At 42.3% G+C, this 21,228-nt stretch overlaps 1 protein-coding gene across 7 annotated transcripts in view; it reads left to right on the top strand.

The window, feature by feature from the left end:
• Nucleotides 1-21,228, top strand: part of GRAMD1C (GRAM domain containing 1C) — a 144,834-nt gene that overhangs the window by 42,093 nt on the left and 81,513 nt on the right. For 3 of the 7 annotated variants that reach the window (XM_075592845.1, XM_075592847.1, XM_075592846.1), the window contains one exon: nt 13,770-13,938. The exons of 3 other annotated variants lie outside the window; for them this stretch is intronic. In XM_075592845.1, the coding sequence (XP_075448960.1) occupies nt 13,825-13,938 (114 nt within the window). In that variant the 5' untranslated portion in view covers nt 13,770-13,824. Of the gene's footprint in view, nt 1-1,096; nt 1,333-13,769; nt 13,939-21,228 lie in introns of those variants that run through there. One more of the 7 variants, XM_075592848.1, reaches the window with a different exon arrangement.

Raw genomic sequence — 21,228 nt, 5'->3', positions numbered from 1 at the left:
GCTATTTCCAAAAATTTAAAGTCCATCATTCTACAGTGAGAAAGATTATTCAAAAGTGGAAAACATTCAAGACAATTGCCAATCTTTCCAGGAGTGGACGTCCCAGCATTTTTGTGCTATTTTTCAGATCCTATTACTTTACTATGAGGCCGTTACTATGCTCATCACTGAGAAATGTACAGCGTCAGTCCGTCCCCTTCAACAATGTCAGAATTCCTATCTCTATTAGCCAATAGAAGGGTTCTTAAGTAACTCTCCAATTTTAGATTTGATTTCTATAGGTCACTAATAATTGTTTAAACATGGGTGACACACATTACGAACCATTTTAAGGAACCATGGAAGACAAAATGGTTGTAATTTAAAGAATGCGAAATGACAGGTTTGTGGTGATGTTTGAATGACCCCCATCCTCTGGAAAACAAAATTGCTAAGAAAGAGGAATCGGTGGGTCTCAAAGTGGTCGTAACACAACATATGTGTGGGGTATTTGCATAATTCTGGGTATTCTGGGTATTTGCAGGTTGCTGGTTGCTGGTTGGCGGCAGTGATCAGCTTTGCCATTGCAGCAGATTTTTAGCATTAATTTGCTGAAAAGGGATGCTTGGCACTGAGAAGGCGTAAGATCATTAAAATGTAACATTGCTTTACATCAAAACAATAACAATCTGTTAGCCCTACACCCTGAACTTCATTGTTCACCTCCCCTCAGCCATTTACATACTGTAATATGATGGGACACAGCCATTAGCTCAGCAGTTTGGAAATGATTATGAATATGTCAGTGACTCCCCAAACAGCGATGTTGGGCATTGTTGTAACATTAGCAATGACACATTTTGTGCTCCCAGCTCCTGTACGGAGAGTCCCGTCAGGCTGTATACATGACATAAGCGATGATTACAGGTATTTACCACATCCCTCGACAACCGCATGGTCACGTTCTGATGCATTTATTAAACCAGGAAGTGCTCTGTGCAAGGTGCACATTAAGTGACGTGCTGGAACACCATTATATTTTCATTCGTCAAGCCCACAAATATTTTTGTTTCTTATTCGTTTTGTTGTTTCACATAAAATGTGGGGGAGGAAGAAGAGAACGGCAGTGTGGTTTGTTATTTGAACACCACTCTGTGTGTGGAGACAGAGGGAGGTTTAAAATGAGACAGAGCTGTACGGTGATACACACCACAGGTCGGACTTCTACAAAGTGCCGCCATTAGAGTCTTTACCGACGCGAGCCTGGTTGGGACAGGACATCGCAGGACAGGAAAGCACCAGCTGGATAAGGGACGATCATTGTTCAATTTAACAGGACACATGGATATATGGGTGAGTGCTTTATTTTAATGTGACTGTAATTATATTTTCGTAGGGATGATATTCCAATATATACGCAGATCGCAATAAATCCTTATTCTGTGCAATTCAGGAAATGGTGTGAAAGAACAGAATTTATTTTATCTTTGACCAGCACAGGAATAATTATACAAGCCGTTGCGGCTGCACTCCAACAATCACTCTTACCATTATATTTGCAAACTTTATCAGGGTACTAAACGACTGATGTCTCTAGTGTAATTGTTGGCACAATTTTTTTTGTATTTTATATATAGTCTAATTCAGGGGTGTTCATCTCCAGTCCGCAAGACCTCCCCCCCTACCCCCTCCTACAGCTCAGGTTTTAAGGATATCCCTGCTTCTGCAAAGGTGGCTAAATCGGAGGCTCAGTCTTTGACCGAGCCTCTGATTGAGCCACCTGTGCTGAAGCTGGGATACCCTTAAAACCTGTCCTGTTGGGGGGCTTGAGGACTGGTGTTGAGTACGCCAGGTCTAATTGATTCTTCTGATTGACTCCAAGACATTAGGGACAGGATGTTGCTCTGCTTCCATCATTACTTAAATATAAAGAGGAGTTTGCATGGTCCCATCTGCAGTGCTCAAAGTGGGCTACAGATACAGCCACCGTGCCGTCCCGGGCTTAAGCATTATAGATTTATTTAAAGTAGCGGAAGGGCTAATCTGATGTTATATTTCTCAAAGATCTTCACAGTATGTCTGCTCAGGAAGTAGAAAGGGAGGAAAGCTTTCTAAAAGCCACTATTCTTTTAGAAGAAAATGGAACTAGAAGTTTGTCAGTAAAAATGTAGTGGTCCTCCCTCCATCCCCCTTGGTACCTTCAGACCTCTGCGCTGCAGCAGGAGAGAAAGAAAGGCCATGCGTCTTATAGTACAGTACTTACTAGTCCCTTACTGGGTACAAGGCTACAACAGTGCTATTAAATCAGGATGGTGAGGGTAAAACAATCCAGATGGGGGGACACCGTTTGGGCTGTTACTACTTTCACCGCTTCAAGCTACAATGGAAGTGTAATAATGTCATTAATGTCACCGTATTGCACCTTTTGTACAGCAGTGATGTGGAAACCGGCGAAGCTGTTGCCACTTACACAACATCCTTGTACTGAAAAGCGGAGCTCTGGTAGTACTTGATGACTGTGAATGAATAGTTATTTTGGTTTTCATAGTAGGGCCTAGTGGTGCTAGAATCCAGCAGTGGATAGCATGGGTGTCAGCTTCTTTAGGTCTGTAGTATGCATTTTGAGTTGGAAAAAAATAACCATAGGAAAAGATTTAGACAGCTTATGGTGCAAGTGTTGACCATACATTAATTTAACCAACAATGTCAAAGAGTAGGTTTGACAGTTCATGTAGAATCGAACTTTACAATTTGGCTTCACAGTCTAAGATTGAATAAGGGAGATGACATCCAGGCTGCTGCAATCTTCAGAAGAGACCCAACTTTATAAATACATTTCCCTGGCTCAGTCACCGTTTGTGTGACAGGTTTGGGACATACAGCTCCACTGGCACATGGATGGAAACTGCTGGCTGCCACCTAGAGCTGATGGGAAATCCAGCTTCTTCTCACCCCAACTACATCTAGGAGATGTCTAAGTTCTTTTCGGTATCCGTGGCAGTCTGAATTAATCTGAATTCCCACCGGCAGCTCATGGTGTGGTTCCGGGTTTTTTTTATTTACTTTTTTCTACATATGAAGCAGATGGACCTTGATAATTTCAACTCCGGGGATACCCTGCTTCTCTTTTTGTTGGTCCTATCCCAGTTATTTCCAATGTTTTTTTTTTGGTTAAATAGCCCTATACAGTATTTACATTGTGAAATTCTGCGGAATCCCAACCCCTTCTAATAGTGCATCTGAGATCAGATGCATTGTAAGGAACCCCGACCCTCTCTAACAGCGTGTCTGAGATCAGATGCATTGTAAGGAACCCCAACCCTCTCTAATAGAGTGTCTGAGATCAGATGTATTGTAAGGAACCCCGACCCTCTCTAACAGCGTGTCTGAGATCAGATGCATTGTAAGGAACCCCAACCCTCTCTAATAGAGTGTCTGAGATCAGATGTATTGTAAATTCTTCTGTATTTGGTACAATTTTTTTCAAACTACCTGAAAATTGCAGGGAACCCTTTAGGGGATACCTGGGGAACGCAAAACTTCCTAGGAACCCTGGTTGAAAAACACTGTCCTATCCTTTTTAGTTTGTAATAATTTTAGTATATTTTGTGATGTAATGCAAAAGAGAATATAAACACTGACATACAACTCTTTTTCTTAAGATCTTTTATTCATATTAGTGTGACTTAATTTCTTTTAAAGGACACCTCTTTCTTTAAAAATAAAAACCCTGACTCAGCAACAAAATTAGACGACTATATAAAAGCAACTAGACTACCTAAATTAGATGAGTCAGAGGCGAGCCATTTAGGAGCCCCAATAACCGCTGAGGAGGTGTCTACCGCCCTAAAATCACTTAAAAATGCCAAGGCCCCAGGCCCGGACGGGTTCTCTTATTTTTATAACAAAAAGTTTGAGCACACACTGAAACCCTACTTGGTCAGATGGTTCAATAAAATCCTCAATGGTGAAGCCCTATCAAGGGATTTACTAGAAGCCTCAGTTATAGTTATCCCAAAAGAAGGAAAAGACCCCACAATATGTCCCAACTCCACAATATGTCCCAACTCCACAATATGTCCCAGCTACAGACCTATTTCATTGATAAACACAGACATAAAACTGTTCGCAAAAATACTAGCGACTAGACTAAATAAGGTCCTAAATTTGTTGGTCCACCCAGACCAAGTGGGGTTCACTCCAGAGAGGCAAGCCTCAGATAATATTCGCAGGATTATTAGCATTATTCACAACAGCAACACAAACCTACACCCCACACTGGTACTAGGACTCGATGCTGAAAAAGCATTCGATAGGGTGGCTTGGCCTTTTATGTTCCGAGTGCTCAGAGAGGTGGGTCTACATGAAAATTTCATTAACGGTATAACAGCTTTATACTCCAGCCCAACAGCCACAGTCCGCACCTCAGGTCACACCTCAACACCCTTTAAGATCTCCAATGGTACCAGACAGGGATGCCCATTGTCCCCCCTTCTGTTTGCTATTTGCATAGAAGTATTGGCCTCAAGAATAAGATCAAACCCAGAGATACAAGGTGTCCCTATAGGTGACAAAGTTTTACATGCTATCCCTATTCGCGGACGACATTTTACTTTCCTTGACCAATCCAGAGTCATCCCTAAGAACTCTGTTTGACATATTAGACGAATTCGGTAAATTATCAAATTTTAAAGTCAATCATACTAAATCAGAGGCTTTAAGCTTCTTTATTACCAAAGAAACAGAGAACGCTCTGAAAAAATTATTTCCCATAAAGTGGAAGCCAGATAAGATAAGATATCTAGGAGTGTTTATTACACAAACGTACGAGGAGATTTATGGCGCAAACTATCCAAATGTAATCAAAATTTTGAAGAAAGACCTACTGAATTGGTCGGGACAGCAGATTTCCTGGTCAGGCAGGGTCATATCGGTCAAAATGAACCTACTACCAAGAATAGTGTACCTTTTTCAAGTACTACCAGTAACAGTCCCAGCATAAGGCTCTGGAGAGGGAGATAGACAAATTTATCTGGAATGGCAGGAAACCCAGAATTAAGAAAAAGTTAATGGTGCTCCCTCTGATCTGGGGAGGCCTGGGACAGCCAGGCCTAGCTAAATATTATGAAGCGGCCAGGCTGAGCTTGCTAATCTACTGGTTTGCAGCTCCCTTTACAAAACCATGGGTGGATATTGAGAGATCGGAAGCCCGGCTGTTAGATATGGCAGCCCTTTTATGGGTAAAGAGGGAAAGTAGGACAACGAACTACAAAGACCATCCAGTTCTTGCGCACTCTATAAATATCTGGGACAAAAATTGCAAATACAAACAGATTTCATCTATCCCCTCGCCCCTGACACCGGTTAGGTCTAACCCGGAGTTCACCCCAGCACAACAGTCTTGAAAAGATGGGACAAAATAGGGCTATCCTCCATTGGAGATATGCAAAAGGGAGGCAGGATAAAGTCGTTCCCTGAACTAAAAGAAGAATATGGCATCCCAGATATACAAATATTCCAGTATATGCAGCTTAGACACTATGTATCGTCGCTACATCCAAAGAAACTTGGATTAGACCCCTCACCACCTTTGAGAGTCTATACCAGCTTGGTGAATATCACAAAGGAACGATTGCTTAATTTTTGCAGGTCTTAATAAGTCAGTACAGAGGGCAAATAAGTAAAAATATCTCAGACTGGGGAAGGGATTTGGACAACCCTATAGCCGACGAAGATTGGGAGGAAATTTACGAAAGAATAGCTAGAGCCTCCCGATGCTCAGCAGTCAGGGAAACAAACCTAAAAATTCTTCACAGGTGGTATTATACACCTGCGCGCCTTCATTCTTTTTTCCCATTAACCTCCCCTACTGTATGTGCTGGCGAAACTGTGGGCAATTGGGCACGTTCAAGCATATCTGGTGGTCATGCCCAAGATTATTTTCTTTAGGGGGAGGATCAGAAGACTAATAAAAGGGGTGTTGGGGTTGGATCCAACCTGGGATATGGAAACTGTGCTCCTATTAAAACCTATAGAGGGCCTTGATAGGAAAGTAGACCATTTGACGATACAAATCCTGTCGGCAGCTAAAGCAATGATAGCAAAACACTGGAAACAGAATGATCCCCCACCTATCACAACAGTAATGCACAAAATAAATCATGTCATGGCTATGGAGAGGCTCACTAGTTTAATCCACGACAGATTCAACAGTTTTCTGCCAACTTGGGACCCGTGGGCGACCTATGTATGGCAAAATCCAGACTTGACTTAGACTGCGTGCCTTGAGATGACTTATCAATACTAACTAAACCGTCTAAATTGTATGTATACCTGTGATAAACGAAGTGTGCGTTTGTATAAGTGACTGTCTGCTCCCTGCGTGGAGACCGCTGTGGATGTTTCCCTATGCCCTCCCCACCTACCCCCCTTTTTATTTTCTGTATCCCCCCTCCCCTCTCCCTTCCTTTGAAAATAATAAAACACAAGTTGGGAAGAAAAAAAAAACCCCTGTAAAAAATAATTATTTATTATCCTTTGCCCAGCTTCTGGGAACACCTCCTATCCCCCCAAAAAGGGGAAGGGAAACCGTTTTTTGTGCTGTGATTTGATGCGAGAGGGCTGACCAATTCATCTCTCTGTACTTTGGCATTCGAGCATTTTTGAAATGCCACGAAATATAGATGGCTGCCTTCACATTAGTGTTTTAGGTTTGGTTTTGCGATACTCGTGGTGTGCAGTTGTAGCACATTTCCAGCACTCTGTACAGCGATCACAGGACCACAGCAGAAACATGGAAGGGTTAAAAGGGCTACATCAATAAAAAGTTAATTGTTGAAGTTGGTTTTAATGTGGGTTGAGCCCCGAGGCTCTGCACAGTTGAGTAAATCTGGCCCTCTGGGCTTTTAAACACAGAATCTTACCTATTCAAGAACATGCACAGTATGCATTACAAAATGCATCCCTGTACATACCAGAATGAATGATTCCTAAATATAGTGGGTTCTTGTCGCTGTATATCGGCGGTATATTGAACATATTCTTAATGTTACTTTTGCCATAGTTCTGTAGAGAGAGGCAGCACCAGGGTTAGGGCAAGGGTGGATTTCATTGGTCTGGGGCCAACGGTAGGGCTCCTCATAGATTAAATGATACTGTACAGTGATTTCAGAATCCTAATATTGTTACCCCAAAAGGTATCGCAACATATGGAAGATACGCCCTTTCCTCTGTCGCTCTAAAGCTAAAAGAAACACATGCCCTTATTCTCTCCTGTCTTAACTATAGTAACCTTTTACTCTCTGGCCTTCCTGCGGCTCTGCTTTCTCACCTACAATTTATCCTAAAGGCTGCTGCTAGAAGTGCCAATTTCATGAGTGGTGCTCTACAAATAAAGACCTACATCTACTTTTCTCCTGGATCAATATGGCTGCCAGAACTGGATCTGGGGCCAAAATGTCCCAGGTGGAGCCTGGAACAAGGCAGGTAGGACAGAAGTGAGAGAGCAAGAAGGGGGTGAACTACTTGTGGCAAGAAAAGTTTTTGTGGGAGTTCTGTTTCCAAGAAAAGAAAGGGAGGGGGTGGGAGACCCTTAGTCGTGATGAAAGACACTGGTAGAAAAGGTGGTCCCCTATCCAGTTGCAGTTTCTTAAGGCAAAGAATAAGAATTTGTTGCACTCCAAGCGAAAATAAGACTGGTGAATATTTATACCGATGCTCCTTGTTCATAAGACCCGCTGCTCTCCGTCATATCAGAACAAATGGAAAAAGAAAAAGAGAACTACGGATTTGCTAAAGAGAAGATATTTAATGTAGCTACAAAAAAAGAACCGACGTTTCGGCTGTCATTGCAGCATTCTTCGAGCCATATCCTTGAAAAATGCTGCAACGGCAGCCGAAACGTCGGTTATTTTTTTTTTTTGTGGCTTTATTAAATATCTTCTCTTTAGCAAATCCGCTGTGCCCTTTATCTGTTTGCGCAGTTCCTGAAGGGCCATGGTTTTGATGTGGAATGGTGGTGAGATGCCTGGCCAGGGCAGCGAGCAGGGGGTGGCTTTTAGTGGGTGTTGTGGCAAGTGACAGCAGCGTTAGGTCCTACAGTAGGAGAAGGATTCATGGGAATTCCAGGAGCTCAGATGTTGCAGGAACCTGGTCAATTAAGTGACGGCTCACTTCATGATAATAAAAGCTGTGATTTATTTACTTCCAATGGTGTTTAGGGTTGTGTGGGCATTAGTCAACATCAAGCCTTTTTCTCTGAACAGAATAGTCTTTTGTTGACATCACCCTAAACATTTATGGTCTTCCATTATTTGCAGGAACGATACAGATCTTCGAGCTACATAAATTAAGGTTCCAAGTATGTACCTACTTTGTTTCCCCATATTGCAGACAGATCAGAGAGAAAATACACACATTTTTGCTAACATTTGTTTCAGAAAAAAATGGCAACAGTTCACTATGAGAAGGGTTAAGATGAGTAATCTTCATTTCCTGGTCTTATCTTCCTATATGATTGTACACCTCATACAGAGATAACGACCAATAGTAGATAACGAAATTACTTGCATGGAGCTTGATTGCTAATCCATTCACTTCCATTCACACAAGTTTTTGTTTGTTTAAGATAACTAAGTATATAGGTGGCTTCCTCTTTTTCTTTTTACAAGTTGCCATCGGCATTGTGGCCAGTTTTGTGGTTTGGGGCAGAAGAGGAGAAAAACAGAGTTTTACTCTGCAAAGATTACCCACATTTCTGCACATGGAACAGACTCCACCACAGCTGTAACCCTGCTGTGAAGCACTTTGTAGTGGTTTAGCATAGATGGCAGGTGTTAGAGAACTGCAGGATATAGCTCTACTAAGACTTTGTAAAAAAACAAAAAAGAAGTCAGAACATAGTTACATAGTAGATAAAGTTGAAAAAAACACCTATTCCCATCGAGTTCAACCCATGGTAAATTTAGACAGAATTTTTTTTCCCCCTTATGAGATATCATTGGATGATATGACTCTGGGGTTTTTTGTTTGCCTTCCTCTGGATCAATAAGCAAGTATAGATATAGGATAAAGTATCTGTTGTCTAAATTTAGCATAGGTTGAACTTGATGGACGTACGTCTTTTACTATGCACCTATGTAACCATGTCTGTAACTATATTTGTATTTATAGTATATTGACCCAGGGTTATCAGTTCTGCTGTGTATATGTATGTATGTACTCTTACTTTGTCATTTTGATTGAATTAGGCAAAAAGTGTAAATATTATTTTTTCAAGGCAAGCGCTCCAAAACCGTTTTGGGATGCTGAAGTGCTTTTATCTGAGGTTATTGAATAGGGCCTTAAGAGGGGGATACAAGTAGGATGGGTAAGAATGTTAATATTACTGTTTGCTGGTCTCCTCCTGGGCTCTCGTGAAATTACTTTATATGGTATATTATAAAAAAAATATAATAGCCATTTTTAATGATTTTTTTCTTATTTCCATCCCGTTAAGTGGACAATGCTTTCTACCCCCCCCCCCCGCCCCTCCCGGGACGTTTCTTAAAGGTGGTTTGAATGGTCTCCAAATACTTAACGTGTGTGTTTGTTTTCCTTTGTGGTAGAGTTCTGATGTACATACTTCTGTTTGTTCACTACTAATGTAGTGTATGTGCACTATAATGTATGTGTATGTGCCGTGTTTGGGCACTATAATGTATGTGTATGTGCCGTGTTTGTGCACTATAATGTATGTGTATGTGCACTATAATGTATGTGTATGTGCCGTGTATATGCACTATAATGTATGTGTATGTGCCGTGCATATGCACTATAATGTATGTGTATGTGCACTATAATGTATGTGTATGTGCCGTGTATATGCACTATAATGTATGTGTATGTGCCGTGTATATGCACTATAATGTATGTGTATTTGCCGTGTATATGCACTATAATGTATGTGTATGTGCCGTGTATATGCACTATAATGTATGTGTATGTGCCGTGTATATGCACTACAATGTATGTGTATGTGCCGTGTATATGCACTATAATGTATGTGTATGTGCCGTGCATATGCACTATAATGTATGTGTATGTGCCGTGTATATGCACTATAATGTATGTGTATGTGCCGTGTATATGCACTATAATGTATGTGTATGTGCCGTGTATATGCACTATAATGTATGTGCCGTGTTTGTGCACTATAATGTATGTATATGCCGTGTATTTACACTATGATGTATGTGTATATGCCGTGTATTTACACTTAATGTATGTGTATGTGCCGTGTATGTGCACTATAATGTATGTGTATGTGCCGTTTCTATGCACTATAATGTATGTGTATGTGCACTATAATGTATGTGTATGTGCCGTGCATATGCACTATAATGTATGTGTATGTGCCGTGTATATGCATTATAATGTATGTGTATGTGCCGTGTATATGCACTATAATGTATGTGTATGTGCCGTGTATATGCATTATAATGTATGTGTATGTGCCGTGCATATGCACTATAATGTATGTGTATGTGCCGTGTATATGCATTATAATGTATGTGTATGTGCCGTGCATATGCACTATAATGTATGTGTATGTGCCGTGTATATGCATTATAATGTATGTGTATGTGCCGTGTATATGCACTATAATGTATGTGTATGTGCCGTGTTTGTGCACTATAATGTATGAGTATGTGCCGTGTATATGCACTATAATGTATGAGTATGTGCTGTGTATATGCACTATAATGTATGTGTATGTGCACTATAATGTATGTGTATGTGCCGTGCATATGCACTAGAATGTATGTGTATTTGCCGTGTATGTTTGTGTATGTGCACTATAATGTATGTGTATGTGCCGTGCATATGCACTATAATGTATGTGTATGTGCCGTGTATATGCACTATAATGTATGTGTATGTGCCGTGTATATGCATTATAATGTCTGTGTATGTGCCGTGTATATGCATTATAATGTATGTGTATGTGCCGTGTATATGCACTATAATGTATGTGTATGTGCCGTGTTTGTGCACTATAATGTATGAGTATGTGCCGTGCATATGCATTATAATGTATGTGTATGTGCCGTGTATATGCACTATAATGTATGTGTATGTGCCGTGTTTGTGCACTATAATGTATGTGTATGTGCCGTGTATATGCACTATAATGTATGTGTATGTGCCGAGTATATGCACTATAATGTATGTGTATGTGCTGTGTATATGCACTATAATGTATGTGTATGTGCCGTGTTTGTGCACTATAATGTATGAGTATGTGCCGTGTATATGCACTATAATGTATGAGTATGTGCCGTGTATATGCACTATAATGTATGTGTATGTGCCGTGTATGTGCACTATAATGTATGTGTATGTGCCGTGCATATGCACTATAATGTATGTGTATGTGCCGTGCATATGCACTAGAATGTATGTGTATGTACACTATAATGTATGTGTATGTGCCGTGTATATGCACTCTAATGTATGTGTATGTGACGTGTATATGCACTATAATGTATGTGTATTTGCCGTGTATATGCACTATAATGTATGTGTATGTGCCGTGTATATGCACTATAATGTATGTGTATGTGCCGTGTATATGCATTATAATGTATGTGTATGTGCCGTGTATATGCATTATAATGTATGTGTATGTGCCGTGTATATGCACTATAATGTATGTGTATGTGCCGTGTTTGTGCACTATAATGTATGAGTATGTGCCGTGTATATGCACTATAATGATTGTGTATGTGCCGTGTATATGCACTATAATGTATGTGTATGTGCCGTGTATATGCACTAGAATGTATGTGTATGTGCCGTGTATATGCACTAGAATGTATGTGTATGTGCCGTGTATATGCACTAGAATGTATGTGTATGTGCCGTGTATATGCACTGGAATGTATGTGTATGTGCCGTGTATATGCACTATAATGTATGTGTATGTGCCGTGGATATGCACTATAATGTATGTGTATGTGCCGTGTATATGCACTAGAATGTATGTGTATGTGCACTAGAATGTTTGTGTATGTGCCGTGTATATGCACTAGAATGTATGTGTATGTGCCGTGTATATGCACTAGAATGTATGTGTATGTGTATGTGCACTATAATGTATGTGTATGTGCACTATATAAACTTGTTTAAATCTCAGGCACAAGGAGCTGGCACTGGGATTCAAAGTTTGCGTAACCCACTTAAAGTAAAGAGGGAGCCTTGTTCATAATTATAGCATTTTTTGTAGATTTGTGGGTTGCGATACCTTTTGGGGACTTTTTTGAGGGGTACATATTTAGTACAAAGTAATTGTCCAGCTATAGTAAGGCTAGGAACAAATCTGTCTGGTTCAGTACAGATGTAGAAAACCTCACTGCTTTTGGCACCAGGGCAAGGTGCCGGACCACACCCGCCCCGGTGCCGGAGGATTATTGCTGCGTGGGTCCGATCTGGAAGCTTCCGCCCCCCCTTCCCCTCAGCACTATATCTGGAGCTGCGGCTTTAAGATTTCTCAGCCGCGGCTCTGAGACTGTAAGCCTCTCTACACCTGTACATCTCTGACCACACTCCCATGCTAAAGATGCAGTAACCGCTGTACTACGAGTATCCCAATATATCTGAGGCCTCTAATCAAATGCATGGGGGTCAGTGGGGTCCCTGAGATGGAATAGGGGATTGAATCTGTGCGCTTTTCCTGGCAGCATTGTGTATTTCTATTGTGCACGTCCCACATATATTGTATTATAATGTTTCTGTAAGGTTATCGCTATAATAATACATGCATTTTGTGCCGGAAGTGACAGTCTTGGAATGAAACCTATTCCCAAATCTTTTTCTTTCCCATTTAGTTTTTGAAACCTTGATGTTATTTTACAGTACTTCCGTTCTCTTTCCCTGCAGCACATTTACAGGTGTATTCATTTATAAGAGCATTTATATAGCGCCCTTGCCCAGAGCGCTGGACGTTAGTTAGTAACACTTGTTTGGTGGGTGGGCAGGGGAGGGAACATTATGGACCGGGCTATGGGTGGGAACATTTAAGAGCTGGCTTGGTTGGTGTACAGGGGTTTGGGTAAGGTCTGTGGATTTAATTCGGTCGGTGGCATGGTGATGTGTCTGACAGTGGGGTCAGTGGTGTCAATTGGATCTATGAGGTGGGTGACTGTTGGGTTTTGGAGAGGCTTTAGGAAGTGGTGAGGGTAGGGGAGATCATCATTTTATTTTTAGATCATTTTAAATAGACAATGCAACGTAGCCAGTTAAGGGAAAATGGCAACATTTGCCTTCGCTTCCCCTTCTCCGTTGTGTGTGTGTGTGTTCAATAGTTTTCTGTTCCTGAAACATAAAGAGGTTTGGGGAAAAAAAGAACCTGTTTCTCTTGGGCCTTTTAAAGATGCCCACCATTGTTTCTAATAAAAATAAAAAACCTGTCTCACTAAGGATGCTCTTTACAATTTCTCATTTTCTTTCCTCTGGTAGATATAAACTCCTAATTAGCTTTTTAACAGAAGCAGAATGTGTTGTATATTTTGTGATATTTGCCTCCAGGCTTTTTGCAGTTAGACTTTTGGGTCTAAATCTGCAAATCTGACGACTTTAAGGAAAATAAAAACATAAACAGAGATGACTTGTGTTATGTTGCGGAGGTCATTCGTTCCAATTTCAATATGTGATGCCCTTCTATCTAGTATACGTACTGAACATGTCGTCACATGTACATTATTTTTGTTTCTGCTATCAATCTGTAACAAGTCTCTATTTCTTTCCATCAGTCGCCTGAAATAGAGGGTATAAGAAGAGGGGGGCTGGTCCAGAGACTGGGATGTAATGGCAGTGGTGCATAGGCCTGTACTAGCCAACGGACCACCCGAAGACAGTCCCATGCTCAGAAGAGCCTCTCTGGAGCAGCCCAGGGGCAACGAGGAGGAGCAGAGACCTAATGTAAGTAAGATATCAGTTTGTGCTTTCCCGAGTCTCCCTCTCCAATTGGTGTATGTTCATGGGGATGTTGCTTTCCCTATTCCCAAAAGCCTTTAGCCAAACTGGCAAGCATGCCAGACCGCTGGCAACTTCAGTGGTCACCTCTTTACTTCTGCCACATTGGGGGAAAAAATCATTACCGGTTAGGCTGGAAGTGAAGACCAATGGAAATTACTCAGACAAGCTGCTTATGGCCCACACCCAAAAGAACGGGCATGACCTTGGAATGACCTGGCTCACATTTGTTCTTGGCTTCATACTCTTAAAAGCCTTTGTACCAAGATAAGGTTCCTGACAATATAGACTATTACAGGGGCGGCCAACTCCAGTCCTCAAGGGCCACCAACAAGTCAACTTTTCAGGATATCCCTGCTTCAGCACAGGTGGCTCGGTCTTCGAGGACTGGAGTTGGCCACCCCATTTTTATTTGAACTACTCCCCACTGCTCGACAACTTGTCAAATAATTGCAGTTCTGGATACACCTGTTTGTGGAAACAATGTCAATTGCCCTACTACTTAGGATGTCCTACTACTACTGTCCTACATATTGCCCTACTACTTAGGATGTCCTACTACTACTGTCCTACATATTGCCCTACTACTTAGGATGTCCTACTACTACTGTACTACATATTGCCCTACTACTTAGGATGTCCTACTACTACTGTCCTACATATTGCCCTACTACTTAGGATGTCCTACTACTACTGTCCTACATATTGCCCTACTACTTAGGATGTCTTACTACTACTGTCCTACATATTGCCCTACTACTTAGGATGTTCTCACCAGTTTAATTTGCGTTTAAAAATGTTTTATCTTTTGAAACATTGTATTTGCATTGTGTTGTGGTTTTACTTTGTACCGAAGTGCCTCCTGAGGCAGAAAAAAGAACCATTGCGTTTATTTAATCACACCATGTCTACATTGAGCCCAGTGTTGAAGCCACGAGGATACTTGCTTGTGTTTAAACCTTACAGCCGCTTGTGATGCGTCACTTTAAAACACATTGTTCTCGTTATCCATGCAGTTTATTGTGTTAACCATTGAAAAACATTTCAATAAAACAAAAATGTAGGGACGGGGATGTGACGCAGGCTAATTCTTCCATGGTAGGTCTTGGTGCGCCTAGCTGGGGGGGAGGGGGGTGGAGGCAATATCCAAAGATGCAGATCACACACTGCGTTTAACCCCTTCATTGCCGGCCGCACGATGCGTTAAGTCATGGTGGGCACTGGGGTTTTTTTGATGTCCATATGACAGGTTTCCGATATACCACATCAGACATCTGCATTGTGCACTTTGCCGCTCGCTGCGTAGAGTTATTGTTGGAACAAAACAGAGAGCGGAAAAGGAATACGCTCAAAAGAATGACGTTCTTTCAGGAAACACACCACTACAATATTAAAACCTAACGTTTCATCTGTTTAATCAAACATATAAAACACACACACACACTACTGTAAATCTTAAAACCGTGAGGTGAGTGGAGAAAAGTGCTAGTTTGCAATAGCAGAATATATCTTCGGAGATGGACTCAATCTATAATTTGCTCTGTACTTGTTCAGTGATTTGAATGAATGTAATATCTCGGCTCATAGAATGACCGCGTGCTGTGATTTGGTACAGGTAGTGTTTGGGCACAGGTAGTGTTTGGGCACAGGCAGGGATTGGGCACAGGCAGGAATTTGGCACAGGTATTGATTTGTTACAGTGTTGCTGTTTTGAGAAACGAAATTCTGGATTCCCAAACCAATACAAAAACGCTGCGCAGTGAATAAATGTCCTGCTATGAGCACGTACATTTACTGGGAACAAAAGACCAGAGGCCTTTTTTTCCCCCAGCGCTTATATCGGGCTCTGCATGACGGCGTTTGAATAGAAGTGTGACCAGTAATCACACCGGAACTGTTCAGCTGTTCAAGATTGGCCTTTTTACCTCCCCTAGTAAACGGACTAACTTCATAAATACATGTGTGCTCATAGCAGCAAGTTTAGTCAGTGCTGAGGGGTTTTGTATTGGTTTTTGGAATCAAGAACTCGCTCATCTCTAGTAGCAAGTTTCTATTTTATAATGTTAGGAAGGTACATGCAAAAACATGTCAGTCTAGTTCCTTGCATCAGAATGGATCGGAACGCGTCCCCCTGAAGATGGCATCCCAGCATGGTGAATACGGACCGTGGTGGGGGAGGGGGGTGCTTAGTATACAAGAAGAAGAGCAAAATGTAGTAGATCAGGGAATCAAAATAACTAACTCCTCAATTTACACTATTTAAAAAAAACTCTCCAAAGCAACTTCAAAAATTATTTTGAAAATACTTGATTTTTTTCATTTTTTTTTTTAATGGCACTTATCAGCCTCATTTTTCCCATTGAGCATATGCCGTAAGCTCATTCCTGGGAACATATTGGCTGGGCGCTCACTGCTGACTAACTTATGAAGAATCATGGAATCATGCCCACGGGCTAACCAAACCCGACCTGTCTATGGCTGCAGTCAGGAGCACTGCTAATGGGGGTTGCATAATTGTAATACATAAATAAAATGCCTGGCCATCTCTTACCTTGAGGAATTGCTGAATTTTGCAACCACCTTTGACACATACAGTACTACAAAGTCAAAGAAATGCTGATGAAAAGGCAAATGTGTTGTATGCTCATGGGTCTATATATCAATTTGATTTTGGCACAAAACCAGGGCATTTTTCACCTTGCACCCATGTATCAAGGTACTCTTGCTCCAGTTGTGTCCTGCCCGCCTTAGCTTGCGATAGGAGTGTCAGTAGGAGCAGTTGGAGGGGGTTACATGTTGTACAGTGTGAATGACGTTGGGATAAGACCTGGCTTCCATGAAGTTTCACATTGCAGGTAGGATTTGTTGGTACTGAGATGTATCACATGCTGCCTCTCTGTGCATCATTTTGTTTCCCTGTGATATGCTCCCCAAAATCCTCCATATTGGAAGTGGCACAAGTGTGAGATTCTGCCTGCGCCGCGGGTGTGTTCCAAAAGCACAGTGCGTGCACCTCATACCTTTCTCTGCGTTTACACAAACGCCTCGGAGTGCACCCCACAGTGTGGAGCGGACTCTCCATTGTGCAAGGCTAGTGATGAGCGTGTAATCACGTTTGCCGCCGTTTTTTGTGCAATATTTCTTCACAGATGATCCAATAAAAGGGAAATCCTGCATTTAATATAAATATATGTTGCAGTGGACGAGAGAATGCATATATGTAGCATGTCTGCATTTGTATTGATACTGCGCTAACGGTGTACACAGCGCTTTACAAAAGGGATAATACAATATATAAAGGTAATTACAATAAGTGCAACAATAATCTGATCTAATACTAGGCAAGGAAGCTGCTGCCCTGGAGAGTTTACAGTTTAATTTACATGTCTAATCTATACGGTCTGTTTTTTATATCGCAGTTATTTCTTTTTAAATTACAATCTTGATAGTATGCTCAGTTTGGGAAAAAATGTATAGGGAGCGTTGCTGGTAAAATAGTAGTGTTCCATGCAGAATGTTTTCTGAACACCCAAATGTCTCTAAGTCTTCCAACACCGCACTTTAGATTGTAAGTTCTTTGGGCGGGGATTCCTTTCTCCCATTTTTTACGTCTCTGTGTTATGCAGCCAGCCCTATTTGTGATAAATTGCATATTATCTCTGTAAAACTCTGCGAACAGTAACTAGAAAAATAACAATACAATTACCATCACGTTTGTTACGATGCACAAATGAAAAGCATGCATGCTACAGTATATTAGCCTTGGCTTTGTGAATGACCCCCATGCATCAGGTTTGACCATATGATGATTGAAACAGTCATGCAATGCTCCCTATTCTTGCATGTTTCCTGGCTCTCACAGAGTCACCTGTTAGCACAAAGCTCCCTTTGTGCACTTCCCATAGAATGGTAACAGATGGGTATTGTGGTATTGTGATTGGTTGTTCTGCTCGGAAGAATGCAAATAAAACCCTGCAGCCAATGTCCTGCGCATAACTGCAGCCAATGCCTACCTCATTTTCCATCTCTTACTTAACCCGTTCACTGCCAGCAATGTCTGGAAAGCAAAGGGGGCGGTTAACCCTTTTGCTGCCGGAGGGGTTGGTAACACCACTTGTTGTGGGCCCGTCTGCCATCACTTTGCTTTCACAAACGTCATCAATGTATTGCAGAGTGTGTGGTTGCTGATTCTTCAAGCAGGAAAGGACCTGACTGCACGAAGACAGGACCTGTTCTTATAGTAAAGGGAGAAACCGTTGTCTTGTCATATGGGCATCCTCAGCCAAGTTGGTATATGTATAATTCTTTTCTGATCTTGGCTGAACCAGGAGACCCCTTGAACATCAACCTCCCAGATCAGGAGATACTGCCCGGTGCAGAATTATTATTATTATTATTATTATTATTATGGGGGAACGAATATTAATCTGGATTTTGCAAGGGCAAGGGAATCCCTGTCTCAAAGAGCTTACAATCTAATTTTTAGTGGCAAGCACAGGGAGATGAAGTGACTTGTCAGAGGTCAAGTTAACGTCCATTTGGCTTTCCCAGGCACTTTGCCTATTGGTACTAACATTTTCCTGAATGGAGGCGCTTAAGGAATCTGGGATTTTGCTTTGGGGAAGTCTTCTTCTGTCTGTGAGTTGGTTGCTGGCTCTGTACTGCTGTAACCCAGGCTGTGCTGAAAGCTGTGTAATACAGCAGGCATAAGCGTATAGGGGTCCCATGTTAAAATGGACATGAAGTCAAAGGTGACACAGTGAGTGCTCATTTGCATGTCATTACCCAGAATCCATTGCTGCAGTGGAAACATTGTATGCTAAGGCTAGGACCCCGCTGCAGCCGGTGGCTCGCGGCCGCGCCTCTCATCAGCCCCTTACCTCCTCCCTAGCTGTCCCCGGTGACTCTTCGCTTCCTGGCTCACTGCATACTGTGACGCGTCAGCCAGCAGGGGCTACAACTGAATTGTGTTCCTTTGAGGCGACACGTCACATGGTGCGCCAGGGAGCCAATGAAGAGGGGAGATCGCCGGCAGGGGGGGGGGGGGGGTGGATCCTTCCTCGAGGTTCTCAGCTGTTTGGGTCAAGGGTTTGCTGTCTGGATGCTTTCAGCACAATATACATTGGCTGCACTACGTGTCCGTGAAGGTTAATGAGTTGTCTGGCTGCAGGCCAGAGGGATTTGGTGGCTTGTGCTGTATATAGCTGGACTTGATGGTGTTTCTACATAACCAGGCTCTTAAGCAACTGCCTGTGACTGAACTGGGCTCAGCCCTCAATGCTGGACTCTATAAGCCAAGATGCAATGAATAAACAGGAGACACACACACACCATGTTGATGGTAAGCGGATCAGAAAATGTGCGACATGGCCTCGCCCCCCCGTCATGGCCGTGCTCACCTGACCTGTTTTGGCCACGCCCCCCAGAGCTTAAAAAAGCTGCCTGCAGACCTGGGATTGCGGTGTAGTGCCGTGCACGCGCCGCCAGGACGCAAGGTGGGCGTGCAGGAGGACCTTGGCCTAAGGGATGATGAGGACAGGCAGGGTTGCAGATCTGTCTGAGGCGTGAGTGTGCTCACACGTGGGATTTCTATTTGCTATACACTGTTTTTGTGTGAGAAATTCTGCAACAAGAAACCCCCCCAAGTATAGGAGATTGCTGCGTTTATAAACCGAATTATTTATTTTTGTAACTGAAAAGCATTACATATTCCATTATCACTGAATGGACTAAAGGTATTTAAGGCCCTTTCAATATCCATGGCGTCTCTGCATATTAATTCGGGACCTTCGATTCTTCTTTTCATTTGAATAAAACACATTTTTACAAAACAATGTACTAAGCATTGGAAACGTTGGTATCGATAAAGAAAATCTGTTTTGGGACCTTAAGCATTGGCTCAGTTCTTCTCATACCCAAATTCATTACTGCTGAAAATGCAATTAAAATAGTAAAGAGCATTGTGGAAATAGGAGGAATTGTTGGTGAGTGATGTGTCTACAAAGTCTTTCACGTTCCGATGTGCAAGAGAAGGCTCAGGTCACGGCGTCTTTGTTGCACAGATTAAAATGTACAGTGTGAGTTACATTCTATAAAGAGCCGGCCTTCCATAAAGTTTCACATGGCAGATATCATTTGTTTTATACCAAGATACTGTGTATGGTGAATAATTGCCACCTGCCTGCATAAAGGGATTGACAATTCCCTCCCTCCCCCTAAATTTAGAGAGTGAAACACTTCAACAGCATCATTAAAGATGGCATTAGAGATTAATTGTCCCCATTGTGTACAGTCGGTACTGTAGCTTATTTGCTCTGAACATCTATTAGCAAAGGAAAGGCTGCTTTAGCAATGCTCATAGGGGAGCTGGGTAACAGAGCTGCGAGCAGGTGAGTCTTTCAGTTGCTTAGGAGCAGGACTCACTATTCTGATTTTGGAACCCAGGTGCAAAGATAAATGTATGTCTTGTTAACTCCTAATTGGCAAACCGTTTTATCCAAACAGTGTTTGTCTCAACCCCAAGCCAGGGGCGTCTCCAAACATTACAGAGCAAGACACACATTTTCCGAAAGTTGCACAGAAATGCCACTTCAAACTGAAATCTTTCTATTTTCTATTCAAGTGTAGCCCTTTTTGTGAACCGGCCTGACCCACCCAATCTCACATTGGCCCCTGTGGTCTAACCGGTCCCTTTCCCTGCGGCACACCTCTTCTAAGGGACTACTGGTAACTGTATAACACCTGTGGCTCCGGGAGATCTGAGCCTCCGCTAGCTGGGAGCCTGGGGAAACCCTTACCATTTACCTGGTGCAGCGCCTCCACTTACCCAGGATCCCCGTTATGAAAGATAGCCCTGGGTAAGAAATACAACAACAACACATATATGATACTAACACTTTACTTGATAACATAGAACCATAACACGACATAACCTTATGCAATACTGGAGCACCTTATGCCCAACGTCTGGTGTTCCCACCCAGTGTCCTGTAATCCCCCACACCCAATGTCCCGTACTCCTACGGAGGTCGTGGGTGACTGCGCAGTCACTAAATTATCTGTTAGGCCTGTTGGTGCACTTATGTGGAAATACCTTCCGAGCACTCCGATGCTCGGGCCTGCAACGCTCTTCTAAAAGGATCAGACGTGCGATGCATCCGTCTGATCCTATCCAGGTACTTCTCCAGGACCCCAACGAGGGTCCCACCGCTTCACGGGCACACAACCGTCTCACGG

Source organism: Ascaphus truei, chromosome 3 (assembly GCF_040206685.1).
Source record: "Ascaphus truei isolate aAscTru1 chromosome 3, aAscTru1.hap1, whole genome shotgun sequence".
Taxonomy (NCBI): Eukaryota; Metazoa; Chordata; class Amphibia; order Anura; family Ascaphidae; genus Ascaphus; species Ascaphus truei.
The sequence above is the reverse complement of the archived record's forward strand: the minus strand, read 5'-3'. Positions and strand labels throughout refer to the sequence as shown.